The sequence below is a fragment of the Homalodisca vitripennis genome, chromosome 2 (genome assembly GCF_021130785.1).
Source record: "Homalodisca vitripennis isolate AUS2020 chromosome 2, UT_GWSS_2.1, whole genome shotgun sequence".
NCBI lineage: Eukaryota > Metazoa > Arthropoda > Insecta > Hemiptera > Cicadellidae > Homalodisca > Homalodisca vitripennis.
Window position 1 is genome coordinate 47,709,190 of NC_060208.1, and position 16,979 is coordinate 47,726,168.

The 16,979-nt window shown below is 31.9% G+C and overlaps 1 protein-coding gene across 1 annotated transcript in view; it reads right to left on the reverse strand.

Moving 5' to 3' along the window:
* LOC124353905 (transcription factor SOX-10-like) overlaps positions 1-15,352 on the reverse strand; it is a 53,579-nt gene extending 38,227 nt beyond the window's left edge. The window contains exon 1 of the mRNA XM_046803959.1: positions 15,058-15,352. Coding sequence (XP_046659915.1) covers positions 15,058-15,248 — 191 coding nt within the window. The 5' untranslated portion in view covers positions 15,249-15,352. The remainder of the gene's footprint in view (positions 1-15,057) is intronic.
* Positions 15,353-16,979: the final 1,627 nt, after the last annotated feature.

Consider the following 16,979-nt stretch of genomic DNA (forward strand, 5'->3'; position numbering starts at 1 on the left):
TAGTTTTTAAGGTAGCCTAGTCATCGAATCTTCACATCATATATTGTTCGTTTAAAATAATGTACATCTTCAGTTATGCTTATGTTAAAGTGTTTTGCCAACCTCCTTGTAGGTCCATCCTGCATTGGATTTGAAGAGTCAATCCTTAAAAACTATTTCTTAAGTTTAGTATCCATTTAATGAGTTTAACTTTCGCCACTTTGAGCCAAGATAAGAATAATAAACCATCTAGAACAGGACCTACATTGTACTAATTTAAGATTTTATTCTGATTCCTTGCGCGCCAACCCCCTGACATGACAAAAAATAGTAGTTACTTCAAAAAGATTTACAGGTGCAGTAATGATGTACTAAGTTTTATCGCTTTATCTGTAATCGTTCAGGAATTGTCAGGCCATTGCGTGACTTTTTTACACCCATTATAAAGTGTGTGTATTGAACGATGTTTATCTTAGGTAACAATGTGTACTTTCAAAATACAAGGATCGATAAAACATACAACGCCTACAACATTTATATAATCCCTTATTGTTAGGCACTATTTTATACTGCACACTGCGGACATTCCGTGACGTGACTCCATGTGACGTTTTCCAATGGTTTGGCGGGCATTTATATAATCCTACGATAAAATATTATGGATTCCTATAATGATTTTTATACATAAACACTCATATGTTACTTTAATTCTTCTAATAATTCGTGCAAAATTTCAATAGAAGAAAAGTGGTTTATTCGTGATAGAAGAATAGGCTGCAACTTCAGTATTTAGGATTAGTGAAATATCCATCCTATAAAAACACCTCTGCCTGGTTTGTAGGCACCCTGGCTCGTTGTCTTCAAATTTATCCTGTTCCGTGGTTTACAGCCTAGAAATTCGTATCAAGTTAGACGTAATCAGTGTCGTACACCTCATCGATACAACAAGACTCCATGGTTAAATAGTACAGGAACGGTTTTTACATATTACATACTAATCTAACGTCTTGGATTTTGCTCTGCAAGTTCCATAGAGTACTGTCAATGTACAAGGTATGTTAAACAGTTAACAACTCCAGTTATAAAAAATCCTTTTAAAACAAATTCTATAGGTATTTCTAATCTATTTCATCAAAACTTCTGTTTTTTACGAAAACACAGCTGTTTTAAACATTCTGTGGCTGGTGTTAAAGACTATCACTCAAGTGTTAAAGAATTGGAAATTTGTTATTTAAAAACAATCGTAATTTAAATTGGTAATGCATTGGTTAATAGAAGGCAGATTCCAAAAATGTGCCTCCTACTTTAAATCCTGACACATGTAATTCTAATCCTTCTACACATGTAATTCCTGATTGCCTTCTAAAAATTAGTTGATTGTACTTTATGTATAATTCTTAATGGTATTGATAGACACCAGATCAACGACTAGACTTTATCGTTATAGTAGATTGTGGACATTTGAAATCGTTAGACATTTTTAATACTTAATTAAGCTTAACTTTTTGTCTTGACATTTGACACCTAAGGGCGAGGGTATATTTCAGGAGGCCACCCATTCAAAGCGCGCTACGTCTGTTATAAGTTCAAGTTGCAAATGACACCACGGCTAGCAAGTGACAGTGCGGTAAGTCCATTATGCGCCTGCAACTAATATCAGCTGCAACCCTGCAGTGCATGGGCAATGGCACGTCTAAGAGTTCTTTCGCCTCCATTATTGCAAGCAAAATTTACACATTTTCCTAAGCCGTTGTTTGACTGCATAAAAATTGGTGGTACAAAATTGGTACAAAAATATAGTGTAGTTTATTTTATTTTACGACAAAGTTATTTTCAAAACGTAGACCTGTGAGCCGACTTTTAAATGGTTAATACATTTTTCAGTGATTGGTACAACATTTTATTTTTGTGGTATAAAAAAGTACAAAATTCTGATATAATTTTTAAACATGATTCGTGATGGTCGGCTCAAAGGTCCATACAGCTGCTTCTTCCTCTTCAACGCCGAATGCCCGTCCTATTGTCTAACTAAGTAAGTTTCACGGGCCGACAGTTATTACTCCGATTACCGGCTTCGGTTGCGGCGATATTACAGTGAGCGAAAAACATCCCTCGAAATAGTAAAAAAAATATTCTAGGTGGTCTGATCACGATTTTTTCGAACAGCTAAAAATATTTCAAGATGAAGCGTACTCTGAATGGGTGGCTTCTCATCTGTGGCCAAATTTTTCTTCTATTTTTTCAATAATTTTAACCGATTTTCAAATAGAAGTTATAAATAAAATAATTTTTCTGCTTCAATACATCAAATTCAATCATCGTTTAGTTCACAAATCAGTTTTAAAAATTAAAATTTGTAAATAATTTAGAGTAAACAAACTGAAAATTAATTTATTTATTTCCTTTTAATGCTGCTCCGTAGTGGCTGAATTTGGAACTTATCGCAGCTCGTTCAGAACTCAGAAACCGATTTCAATCCTCAAAAGTAGCGTTATTTACTTTTGTAACATACAATGATGGCAAATGTCCACAACCCTGTGGCCCTCTCATACCATTCATCGTCAATAACAACCTTTAATCAAAGATTTTGTAGCTGTGTTGTTTACAGATAGGCCAATAGTTTATATTTTGAGTCAATAGCCACAACAAATCTCACTTCAGCAGACAAATGCGTTCTAAACGTCAAACCGGCCGGAGGGGACGTTATCAAGCTAAAGCAAACATTGGCCTATCATTGACAGACATCCCAGCCTGTGATAACGCCAGGAGGGGATTTCAACATGAGGCAATCATTCCTGTGGTGTTATAGTGTGAAACAATCGTCACATGTGGAAATCACCAGTCATACACTGACAACTGATGGTACTTCTCTCTGCATTAACTGTCAAAATAACACAGTACGATTTTATGGTATGTAAGGAAGTAAAACGTAGTTTAATTTATTCTTTCACAAGTTGCTTATTACTTGGACATAAATGGAAGAAACAGCACCTAAAAATTACATTTCTTAGGTACGCCAGAACAATTTATAGAAGTATTTGAAGTGCAAATGATTTGCAAGTTCGAAATAAAATACATAGTTCTTCTACGGTGATAGCCTATTACTATTTAAAAACAGCTCTACACCTCATTCCTGCCCTGAGATTATTAATATAATTGTATTTGGTGATAGCTTTATTTTTAACTAATTGGAGAGACATTTGTGTAAATAATTAATTGTTATTCAGTTAGCTAACGAGCTAAAATACTAAAAATCATCTGAAATTCATCATTTTTAGTCTCCGTATGACTTTGCAGACTCTGAAATAACTCTTATCTGACAAACTGTCTTCACCTGACGAGACAATGTGAACACCTACCTCTTCATCTAGATTACTCTGGGTGGCTACTGGGTGGCTCTGACCAGAGTTTCTTTATGGTCTAGGTCTCTGATGTCGAAACGATGCATTCAATTCGTTTTGAACGTCGTCGTCGCCGACTTTTTGTAAACAAACAAAGTAAACAAGCCTCAGTGAAGCCTGTTACGCGACACGTAGTGTGGCGTGGTCCTACATTGTATTAGTTAATATACTGCGTAGTGATAATACGAGTTAATAGTTAAAGGTACAATGATCTATTTATGTATTAGTTATAAGAGTCATAAGCAATATCAAATTGCTACATCAATCTACTCGTCTTAATCATCAAAATAGCCTAATAGTATTATATTAGACTTAGAAAGTGCACTTACTCATCTGGTTAAACCCCATAGTAGTCAATTAACAACATAATGAATGGAAGAATGAACCGTTTACAGATGGCAATAGAAGATAAGAAACGAGTTCATTGTTCTTTAATGAATTATAACTTAAGAAAATGGCACGTTCAATGAACTACAATATGTTAAGGACAGTACTAAGTATCAAACATGTCAATTCTGTGCATATAATCAATTCAAATAAGGTACTTATCTACAGTCCTTAAGGGGATATGGCACTGAAATTACTAACTTTTAATAAGGTTATCACTAGGCCTTTGAAACGTTTGCATGTGTGATTCTTGGGTATAAGAATATACAAATACGAAATACAAAAAAAAAAAATTTTATACATATAGTAAATATAATTTTTTTGTAAAATTTTTAGGTAACTACAAAATTTGATATAACTCCAGTTATACTGATTAGATTTTGACAAATAAACTATCATTTTGTAGCATACAACTGCCTTGAAATATTTAGGTCGAATTATAACTGTATCTCAATAAACAAAATTGTGGTGTCATTTTAAAAAATATTTTAGGTTTAAAAATTTGATTTGACATTTATAAAAAATCATATTTTTTTCCTTAATGACCATACATATATAATTCTACCTAAATATGTAGATTACAATACCCTAAAACCTTGGTAAAAAATTTGAATTATGTGGGAACAAATAGTTTGTTGAGTTATATCAATTTAAAAAATATAATAACAGTCCAAAAATTCTGATTTTCGGAATCGCGCGTTGAAAATTTACCTCGGTTTTATGACTTACACTAGAGTGTTATAGTCAAACATATTACATTATATGGACTTTTTTTATTGTTGCACTTTTATGGGGAATAAATAAAAGTATTAGCAACATTTTTTCAGGTGGTTATAAAATTTTATTTGTTCAAACAAAGGAAAGATGTAATTGTGACACAACGGAAATTATTGTAATTTAGGCCTAATGTACATATACTAACATGCATACTGCACTTACATTGCTAAACATGCATTATTTAAAACTCCCCAGCTCCATAGGTAGGTCCCTCAATTTCTTTTCTTCTCTCTTCCTCTCGCATTTGGGCTTGTCTAACATTTCTTTTATACTCTGAATATTTCATGTTATTTGTTTCATCAGCTGACCAATAAAGGCAGGCACTAGGATTTAACAATTTCCTAGTTTTTAATTATAATATATATATACTGTATGTATATAATATATAATAAGATAATAATATAATAATAATATATATATATATATACTGTATGTATAAAAATGGCCTACATAATAGTGTTATTTATATTTACATGCATATAAAAAAAAATATTTCAGTGACAAAAAAATATTTTCTAACTACAGTGGGGCTTTGAGGCTTACTTTGCAAGCGAATCGCGAATTCGAAATTTATTAAAAATACTTTGATATCACACAACTGATATAACTCAAAATACAAAAACTATTTGAGCTACATTGTTGAAATTTTTTATATATGATTGGGCTGTTGTTATGTACATATTTTTAGGTAGAAATTAGTCCATATATGATCATAAAAAGAAAAAAGACATATAAAAAAAGTATAAAAAAAAGTTATCAATTTTACATTATTTTTTCGAAATTAGCTTGAATATTTATTATTTATTGACTATACTTATTATCAAGCTACCTAAAAAATATTTAAGGACATTATGTCCTACAATTTAACGTTGAAATCATTAAAATCTAACAATTACAACTCAAGTTATATCATATTGTTGAAAAAAGTCGTCGTCCGACCGGCTTTTTCAAGAGCCTGTTCCACAATTCAAAAAACGCCTAAAACGAAAAAAAATATATGAATATTTTTTTGACACTTGTTTATTGTTTTTTAACATTATAAACAATAAAAAAAGTTAATAAAAAAAATCACTTTTTTGGAAAATTTTCCATGATTTTCATGATTTCAGTGCCATATCCCCTTAATCGGGGTTCTGATTAAAAAATAATTCTAATTACTATATTGAATTCCTGTAATTTCTATTTTTCACTGCCAATGGTGCAGAGTAGCGAGTAAGGCGGGGGTTATCGCAAGATAACCGAATTAAGTAACGTTGAGCTTGGAAGCTGCTTGGATGGGTGACCGCTGGTCGATTTTATTGAGGTGCCCACCTACCCGGCCATTGAAGGTAGTTCGGAAGTCCTCTATAAGCCGTTGGTCCTCAGGTTAAATGTTACAGAGGGCTTCCTATCCATAACTTCGCCTGGTGATTTCCACTAACACATTCTCTACTTTACTTGTTTTTACGTTTTTAAGGCGTCTTAAATGTACGACTATGAAACTTGCCGTCTAGGAGTACATCATCTCAAAGTATAATTATGTTTCACAAAATGAAATTATATCCTTGTGAATATTGCGCTGACATTTCGATGATTTAGAATTTATCATTCTTTTTTAATCATTATCATCAAAAAACATTGGTATTGCTTTTGTTTCTGGAAGTAATCTGTAGAACAAGACTTCGTTCGTGCTTATGTTTACATCATTAAATTAAGCACTACATGAAGGATATTTGTGAATTACATTCCAATACTAAAAAATGTGGTTTGAATATAAAATTAGACCTAGGCCGCATTAACAGGAGAACATGTACTGCATATATAAATACGAAGGCACAATAATCGCAAATACGGCTTGTCTGATTAATAATTTAGCCTCGTGTATTACACTTATAACTGTGGCGCAGCCGGCGCTAATAAATCCGTGGACAGCGCGTTAGAGATGGACGGGTGAGCCCCAGTCTACCAGTAACTTATGGCACCTCCTGCTCCTGGCTTGACTCAATGTTCCGCTAGTATCACGGCTAATTATATTATGTGATTTATTCATCAATGGCACCAGGTGACAGGGACAACTTTGTTGCCGGACTCTGGGTTCGACACTGGCTCGTGTGGCTCGTGGAATATTCCCTTTCCCAGCCATAATATTAATGGAAATAAAATGTCTTGTAAATAGCATGTGCTTTTTGCTTATATCATGTTAAATACATTAATTGAAAAAATTAGATTCCAAATAGAAAAAACTATTGCAACCAAAATTACATAACTTTAAAACTGCATAAATGTTACGGACGAATAAAATTAACAATTGCTTGGTAGTGGCAACACTTCATACCCTACAATAGGTCTAAGGTAATAATTGAAGTCTACTCATCTTTTAAATAATGAACCTAATAATGTGTTGCTAAGCGCTAGTCTCGGAATCAGCTGGCTAATTTTTTTTAATATCCGTTGAAGAACTAGGATGGTTTGTAAGAAGATAAAATTTATATTCCCATTTAATATATGAATGGTTTCCAGGATTATTTACAGATTTGGGAAAAAATTTTAATATTTACGACACGTAATCCAAAGCTAACTTACACTAAACAGCTGTTGGTTATTTCAGCTGAAGGTGAGCTCAAAGAAGCAGAACTTTCGCTTACATTTACATTTTATAAAACATTAAATATATTAGTGTAATGAAGATTGCAAAGACAAAGTTACTATCTAAGTTTCAATTTATATTGCATCAGTGATGAATAAACCACATAATGCAATGGAAATGTGTTATTATTTAAAGGGTGTTATTAAAACCACTTTAATGTACAGAGCTGTGATTGTTTGCACATAAGGTAATCGAAACTGGTTGGCTCCCTTGACATTGTGATTGGCATTTTTACTGCAGTTAAAAGAAAAGAAAGGATAACACAGTCTTCCCCTTACACCAAAAGCAGAACACAAACAACGGAAGTATATGTTTTTCTGACCTTAGTAAAGTAGTCTTTTGAGTACGTATGCACATATTTCTTGATTGATGTAGATATCAAAATGACTTATAAAACTATAAACATCGCAGACCTGAAATATACGCGTTAGAACCAAAGTTGGATTCCAAAATCTAAATATCTGATAATTTTATGAATGAGTGCAACAGCATAAACTCAACAATGGAACCGTAAATAAATTAAATCCGGGAGTAAGTTTAAATTATCGAAATAGACACATTTGGACCTCAGTAACTTTTTACTTGTAGGCCTACGACATAATTTTCTTTATTGGGACAAACATACAAAATATAAATATGACCCTTGAAACGGAGGCAGCTAACAAGTCCTGGTAGTAGACGTTTCTCGACCCAATGAGGTCTTAAAAAGTAATATATGTATACATTCTATTGATCAGGTAATTAAATTGGACCGGAAATGAATTTAATCAGCCGGAACTAACTTTTTTCACCGTATTGACTTTTAATTCATAATAAGTTATATATTTTCTTCATCGGAATAAAAAGGCAAACAATAACTAGGTCGCTTGAAAAATCTTAGACCGAAAGTAAATTTGAAGAGCCAAAAGTAAACGCTTTATGATCAAAGCTGGTTTTCTTTGGTATCTATTTTCTAGATTGGGACACAATGCAAACTCAACAATGGTACTGGAAATACCTAAGACAGAAAATGAATTTAAACAGACGGAATGTGATTCTTTATAACCAAATTAGAATTTCGAGTTAGTTATTAGTTTATAACTTACGTGTTTTAATATTAAAAATAAATAGATGAGAATAGTAATTGAAAAATAATGTTCTTCTCTAGTCCTCATTATCCCTATTGATTTCTAAATGATAACCAAAGTCTGACTGTCACTTTTGTTTCAACACATTACTGTCAAATTGTTCAGAATCAGTTTTCTCTTCAGACAAATTGTGTTAGTTTGCAAATAAACTTCACCACTCATTCCTTCAGTATTTAACAAGAATAAAGTACAATACCCAAGCATACTAATTGTAAGTTACAACAAACAGTACAAAACAAATATGTGACATTATACAAGAGGACTGAACAGTGAACGTAAACAAACGTATAGCCCGTTGATAATAACTAGTTGTCTATGCTAGAAGTGCCTCGAGAGGTATGTGGCTTGATACAGGTGTATCTTTCCAACAATGAGGAATCTTTGACCGATTGAGATGGTGGTTATACCTAAACATACATAGAATAAAAGCAAGCCATTTCAAAAAAAGCTTATCTCAAGAGGCTCTTCTATCAGCTGCCCCCTCATTCTGTGTCATTACATAGAAACATTATCTCACTTCGAATTAAAACAAACAGTGATAAAGTAGATATAAATATTTTTAAATTTTAAGTATATTTAAGTGACAATATAGTGAACATCAAAATACATTGATTCATTGTTGAACATAATAAGTGTATTCTTTTTTATTAAAATTTACTAATATCCACTATTGATAAAAATGTGGAGGTACTGTTTAAATGTTAATATTTGATATAGTGGTGTGATCGGGAGGGGAGGGGTTAAATATTTATAAGAGTCCCGAACTACGTTAACAAAAATATTGTCACCGTACACTGAACTCTTTCCATACCCATTCCTAGTAATCAAAGCTAAACTGCATTTTCGAAAGTACTGCCAGATGTTGTTAAAATGGTGTAGCCCACGGCACAACATAATGTCTACACTGATAATTCACGCAGAAAATAAATTATTCTTCGACTAGCGAATTGTGGTCACTTAAATAAGTCCATTTAAAAAATGAGGTTTATAGGCTAATTAGCGAAATTATTTAAAACATACACTTTTAAAACAAGAGCCATTCATTCGTTCTGAGTAAATTAGTTTTAATTTTAACCATACAAATAGTTCTGAACATAACGTTTTGGTATCTGTTAGTTAAATAACACTTGTTACAGAGCGGCATAAGCGGTGCAAGATGTAATAATCACAGAGAATATAAACAGACATGCTGTAAACGTATTTTTCCAAGGCGAATCAAACGAAGTTATTATTATCGTTAGCAAATCAATTATAAATAAACCTCCTCTCATAATTAACGTAATTTTGACAGTTTTTATTAAAAACGGCCACTGACAAAGCGGAATACATTATTATATATTTTAGAATGTATTTTGATTACGTGCAATCTGCAAGTAACTACATCTTTTCCAAAGGTAAGTTATCTCTATTGTTATAAATGTTTTATATATATTATTGAATTTGATATAGAAATTTTCAAGAGCGCAACTGCATCTTTCTACAATATGAAATACAAAAGTAAAACCCTGAACACTGAATATACGATGGACTTTTAATCAGTATCTGAGGCCAGATTGGTTCCAACGAAATTTGGCATGTATGTTTATTGTATAACTAAATACACATAAAATTTTTTTTTAGTTTTTAAGAGTTCTTATCTATTTTATACTACGGTTTTTAAATAAAATAAATCTATATTTTGATGAAAACACCTGTTTACTAATACACACTACTTATTAAATTGTAATTGAAGTTTCATTCATAGCCCATCAGATGATTTAAGAATGAAATGAACGAATTTTATTGAAAAATTCGTATTAAAATAATGAAGAATTTTTATTTTCAATAAAACGCAATAGAAACCACGGAAGTCCGAATATTGCCGACCCAGAAATCTGTCAGCGTGACAGCGGGTCTGACAAGCCGATAATACCAGTAATCATTCATAAGGAGAGGAAGTTTCTGGTATATGTTGGTACTCTTTGTTTATGCACACTATGGTGCATGTCGGTTTCGTTTGTAAACATTTAATACATAGGCCTACTCTGTGTTTAGCCTAACAAATCAATACTAAACATGTTTCAATTATACTTACATTCTACTGTCACGATGTACATGTTTGACAAACCATACAAAATACTGTAATATTACAACTCACGGTGCTTGTTCAGGCTGTTGTTATTTCACTGCTATTTGTTTCTTCATTGTTCTCATCGTTGCTGTATTGTAAGCTTTTCGAAATAATGCCGTTTAATATTTATATACCTGGATTATTCGTACTTGAAATTCCTTTCATTTTAAGAATTATTGAAAAAGTAACTAATCTAAAATGTAGAAACTTTATGCATGACATTGTATAGTTTATATGCAAAGATAAACCATTTTATGGGAATGCTAAACCATTTTAAAGCTATCAACAATTTGTTTTTGAAACATTAACAACATGTCACTATTTCAGTATTAACACGCTGTTGTTTGCACAAAAGTTAAAGAGTTCTATTTTATTTTGTGCATTACGAAAATTATCTTTTGGCTACTGATTAACAACTTTATTGTACTTTAAGACACTTAATCAAAAATATTTTTCATCAAGAGAAAACAATACCAGCCAATAATTCCTTCGAATATATTTTTTATGGATATAATAAAGTATATACAAGAATTTATCGTTGGAAAAATGAAAAGTTCTTGTTATAATCTACCAATACTGAATACATTACTATAATTGTGAATTTTAATCAGTGGGGTATCTGTGGAGGGGAATTGGCGCAATCAACCTTCTTCTGAGTTTTTGTGGATATTTTCATTAATTAAAATAATTGTATATTTAACAACTTAACAAAAACGTTCAATCCCGTCGCTGTATATTCGCTGTAGCAGACGCTGCGTGCCGCCGTAATTTATATAGGCAAATTATTTCCCTAGATTTAATTCATTCCTTTTCTCTATTTTCAAAAGTTATTTTTATTACTTACTGGAAATTTTATCAAAAAAGTCTATATCTCGAAACAAGGGCACTTACAGTACATTTCTTATATTGATTTAAACACTTGCAAAAGTGAAACAAAGACTATATATTTCTTTCCAGATTATTATTTATTAAATTAAAGAAATTACGTAGTATTTGTATACAATACGCCATTTAAAATAATAGCGTTAATTTGTAGCCCAATATCCATTATTTGTTTTGTAATCTACATACAACTGATTTATGTTTATAATATATTATTTCACTTTAATTAGGTAATTAGGATTTCTAAATTATCGAGACAAAAACTGGCAGTATAAATAAATTGTATGTTCTAAAACATAGTTCTACGTTTAAAATTATGAAATAATGAGTTAACGTATGTGAAAAGTATGTACGTGCTTGTTTATTATTATAAACTAAAAATTGTGGACTACGCTGCCCAGATTCCTAAAGGTCATGCAGAGGTCACCTATTATATTATCATACTTGGTCAAAAACGCTAGTAAAGATATCTTACAACTCATCTTTCTTTTTTATTCTCTTTCAATTTAAATTATACACTATCCACGGTTTAGCAATCTGTTTGAGAGAAAGTTAATTAGTTTTTCATCCAGCATAGTCCAACCATTTTTTAAATTATGGAACAATTATGCAAAACGCATTAAAAATCATACAGCCTTGTTATTACATTTAAATCACCGAGCCTATACACTTATTTGGCAGCAGATTTTACTTAGTTGTACTGAAATATTTTATTAGAATTTCACAAATTAAATGTTTTGGATAATGGTATTCAGAAGTAAATTTATAGAAAATTAAAGATTATAATTGGAATAATTTATGAACTCGCCAAAAGTAAAACACAGCATGTTTATTGTGTTAATATATTTACATTTCAGAAACTGTTCTCCATTCGGAAAAATAGAGAATAGAGAAGTTTAACAAAGGAAAAGTGTATGATGTATTAAATATAGTATTAATTTAATTTAAACTGATAACGAAGTTGATTAAACAGTCACAATGGGGTCAGATCCATCAACTTTTGTTTCATAGCGCGAAGAATTATTGTTAGACATAACTTAATTCCTTTCTTTTTTCTTATCCCTATGGTATTCGTATAAACATGTTTAATATAATATTAAAACAAAGGGACTTCAAATTACGGCTGTCTTGAAATAGCTTCCAAGTATTATGGCTAGATGAATATATTCATTATAATTATTTTTTTATTGTTGAACCTAAAAGTCATGAAATGTAGAATCTGATTGAATCTTAAGCTGGAACTACACCATTGTTAATGGATTGTATTATTTTCCTAAGAAGGCTAGAGACCTGGCACACAAAGACATCTCTTCCCCCTCCCAAATACATTCAATCCTAGTTAAAGTAGGATATTACTAAACCAAAAAGAAAATGGCACTTTGATCCGCCAACCGGAGCTCTCTTCTCTGCCCGCGGGATCAACTGCATTTATACTTATACATTCAACAGCTAGAATATACTTTATACAGTAACAATATTTTATTTATCATTCTTACCAAAGTATCTTAGTCATATAATTATTCTATATTAGACTTTGAAGAAACGTGCCAGTTTTTGTGCCGCTTAATATATTGGAAAATTTTGTTTTATTTTGAATAATTAATAAAACATTAGTCTATGTTGATCAACAATTAAAAGTAAACGCAATGTCTAATAAAATTATATCCCCTAATCAGCATACATGCTGCATGCATTGTGCAACTTCAAGTATTACATTTCTGCTTTAATGGACTATAGGAAATAATTAAAAATTAATAATTAATACAAATAATGAACAATGCAACAAACATTTCTAAAACATTGATCTAACACTTATTTTAAAAAGCTCATATTTTTATAAATCCGAGGAATAGAGATTATACCAGAACACTGCTGCTGGGTCTCTCGTATTTGGCTTACCATTATTCAGTATCATTCAAAACAATGTACTTGATATATTTGATATTCGATATTTGTGCTTATTATAAACATATTTCTTGGTAAAATATAAGTTTTAACAATGTCCATTTATGTGTTATTTCTAGTATAATTTAATTATTGCATTTATTAAAATTCTAACTATTTGTAAGTTTAACTTTCTTAAAGAATAACTTATTGTTTAATTAAACTGAATTACTCCTTATTATTTTTTAGTATATTATTAATATAAAAATGTATTATAGTCTAATAGTTTTAGAGAAAAATGGGGGTTACTAAAAGTCGAAAAATACATTCACGAAAAATCCATGTCACACGTAATAGTAGTTTAACATGTAATTCATTACTCTTTTTGGTTGAACATTCTCGAGAAAAATGTTTAATTAATACCAAGTATAGACACAAAAATTAAGTTTATATATTTTTTTTAAATAAAACTAAAAAAAGAAACAAAGAAATTTACGAATTAAGTAATTTTATCTTTAGTTAGGTCTAATTTTAAGTATTAACTCTCACTTTCACTTTGCTACACAAGCCAATAATATAAAATACCTAGTTTAAATTTGAATAGTATTAAAAATGGAACACTAGACCAGTTAAATGAATGCTAATTAAAAATGGCAACACAATGTATTACACAGTAGCTAGGTGATAAATACTTTGTTACTTATCAGGCTCGTCAAATGTGTTTACAGCCTACGAAGTGGTATTTATTATTGTTGCAAACGGTCGTAAAAATCACAGCGATGATTGTGTATTATGACAATCCATATCGTTATCAAATTTAATGATTATTAAAATAGTAGCGTAGATCTTAATAGCATCATAAAAACTGTAAACAATACTACCTATATCCTTAAATGTTTTAGTAATAAACGTTGTTATTGTTGCAGTGTTATGCTTTATATTGTATTTTGTGTTATTGTATCGAATTGCTATATACATATACATATATAAACCACACAGTTTAGTATTTTTACATCGTTACAAAATGATGTACAGAAATTACAGAAATTGGGCGTTTTAGGCCGGGCATCTACAAAGTACTTTACAAACTTAATGTCAGCCAATCCTATAAAATTGAACAAACTGTATGCAATTTAATTTTTGCATTAATATAGACATGATTACTAGACATAAGTTATACAATTAAAACCATACCACAATAAAATAATTCAATCAAACAACTTCAACAATAAAAATAGTAGGCTATATATAATTGTATTGTTGTCAATTGGTTCTGATAATGTTATTTTTTTTTTTTTTATTCAGTTCAGGTATTAAATTTATATGCTTATATAATTTGTTGTTGAGTTTCAGACAAATTTACATGTCTTTGTTGACTTTTTATGTTATATTAAATTACTGTTAAATTGATTATGTTTTATTGGTTATTTACTTGTTACGTTGAGTATTGCAACCCTATCTTTAACTGAATTATATATTTTTCTTCTGCTATATTAATTTTAAATTTGGGAAACTCGTAAAAATAAATAAACGAACAATTGCAGTATGAAAGTGTGAATCTTGCCACAACTCGAGTAGTTTATATCAACTATCGAGTAGTAGTCGATTGTTTTTTTACGAATCCATCAATACCTGACCAAACACACGCCGGGGTAAACCCTATCAGTCTTGTATAAAGTTTCTTTATTATTAATTATTATTATTTAAGTTATTATTAGTTATTATTATAATGTTTCTGACGTGTTTCTAACTGAAATATGTTTTTCGAATTCCATGAGAACTGCATAATGTGTTAAATGAAAGTGCACATTGATTTATTTCACTGTTATAAACTTGTAGTGTTATCCCACAGTAACTAGTTTGTGAAGACTTGTGTTAACTTACTTGCTCGCCACCGGCACGAGTGTCCAATCATAGCCCTGGAGCACTTTGCTGACCGCCTCGTTGATTTCTACATTGTCAGGACTAGGAGAGCGGGCTATCGCTGCCTTGGCCGCCGCCGCGACGCTCGCCGCCGCTGACGCCGTGATGGTCACCACGGGGCGGGTCCCGTTAGCGTCTTCCTGATGGTGCATAACTGCCTCGACCACCGCACTCGCACTGACTGACTGTTGACACCACTCCTCACGCACTCGCGAGTCGCGCCACCACTCGATATGACCACCACTATCGATGGTCACCTCGAACTGGTCGGTTCTTGGGATTCTGAAATATACGTTACTAACTGTCACATAGAGAAATGTTGAAAATACTTATTTGTTCTTTATTCATTGATAAAAACATTTTACAATATGTGTGTAAATAACTGAACACCACTTATAAACCAATTCTAAAAAACATAGATTTTTAAATAAATATTTTTAAATTAACACGTCATGTTACTTGATGTTGTTTCAATAAATTTCTAAACGGTTTATTTTTTATGATTATTAATTATTTTAAACTTAACGTTAGTTAAATCCTTTGCTGACGGAGAGTGATATGACAGTAAATTCTCTTTCGTGTTTTTATTATTTAATGGTATTCTAATTCGCAGACGAAATTTTGAAGGCGTATTATACTGTATTTATTGATGCAATACTGTTAGATGTTATGTTGTATTGAATTTAAATTTGTTTTGTCTCACAAATCTGCAGAAACTAAAATCACCATTCATAAAAACATGGCATTGGTTTTCCAATTTCGTGTTTAGAGCAAATACGTTTAACGGTGTGGTGTGGATTCGGTTCTCCAGGTCGAATCGAAGTGCTTGCGATGTGACTATCGGATCACTCGCTCGTCTGACAAGCCGCAGGCCACGCCCTCTCCCCACCACCGACTCCCCTCCAATCACCGCCAGCTTGTGGACTTCGCGCACCGTTTGCCATGAGTTATCTCCCCCAGTGATTACAATGCCAAGTGGACCGTACTACTGCGTGCACAGGCCTTCCCTCCATTTTCCTCATACATCAACTCCGTTTCAACTCCCAGTTATCTTCAATGGGATCGCGTTCCGTCCTAGAAGTGGGCGTAATTGGGAAATACGTCCTTTAAGACTGTCCAAATATTGTCACAACCACACTGCCAGTTAATATTATCTTGTATTATTTTTGACAAACAATAAAGCAAGTCAATCCGAAAGAAGCGCCTGGGATGTTACACAGCGTTTGATGCAGTAACTAACTTCTTTATAACTCCGCGACACGGCTAATTAACATATAGAATTACGCAACGGGGATTCCTTTTGTTTGTATACGATTTTTTGTTGTAAGATATTAAAATAAAGGTTCATTAAATAATAAAACAAACTCCTTGCTTTTGAATTATGCTTTATGCATTACCACATTTAATATAGTTATTAGCAAAGTACAATCAGTGAATAAAATAAATTATCTTACCATATTTCTCCGTAGCGTTCAGTACGCGCAGGCGAGGACTCCCTCACCTATCTAATATTCCTCAACGTTGGAATCCTCTCATGCAATTTCGTTCCCTAATTCTCTGACTAAATTTCTAATAAGTTTCTTCTCTTTCTAATTTCATGGTAACTTAAAAACAGAAAGCTTTGGAAACCAGTAAAACCATATAAAAACTCCACAAAAAGCTGCACTAAAACACGCACGGGCAAAGGACCTCGTTAAATGACACTTGAGCGGCCCTTTGTTGATCCAAAACTCGAAGGTCAACGGAAGCAGCGGTGATCGGGAGGGGTAGAGGAAATGTGTCCTAGATACGCAAACTCCAATAACTATTAGTTCTACGATATTGTACAAGAAATACGTTAAAATCTGCAGCTCACGTGTCTCGCACTGTTATTTTATTGTGAA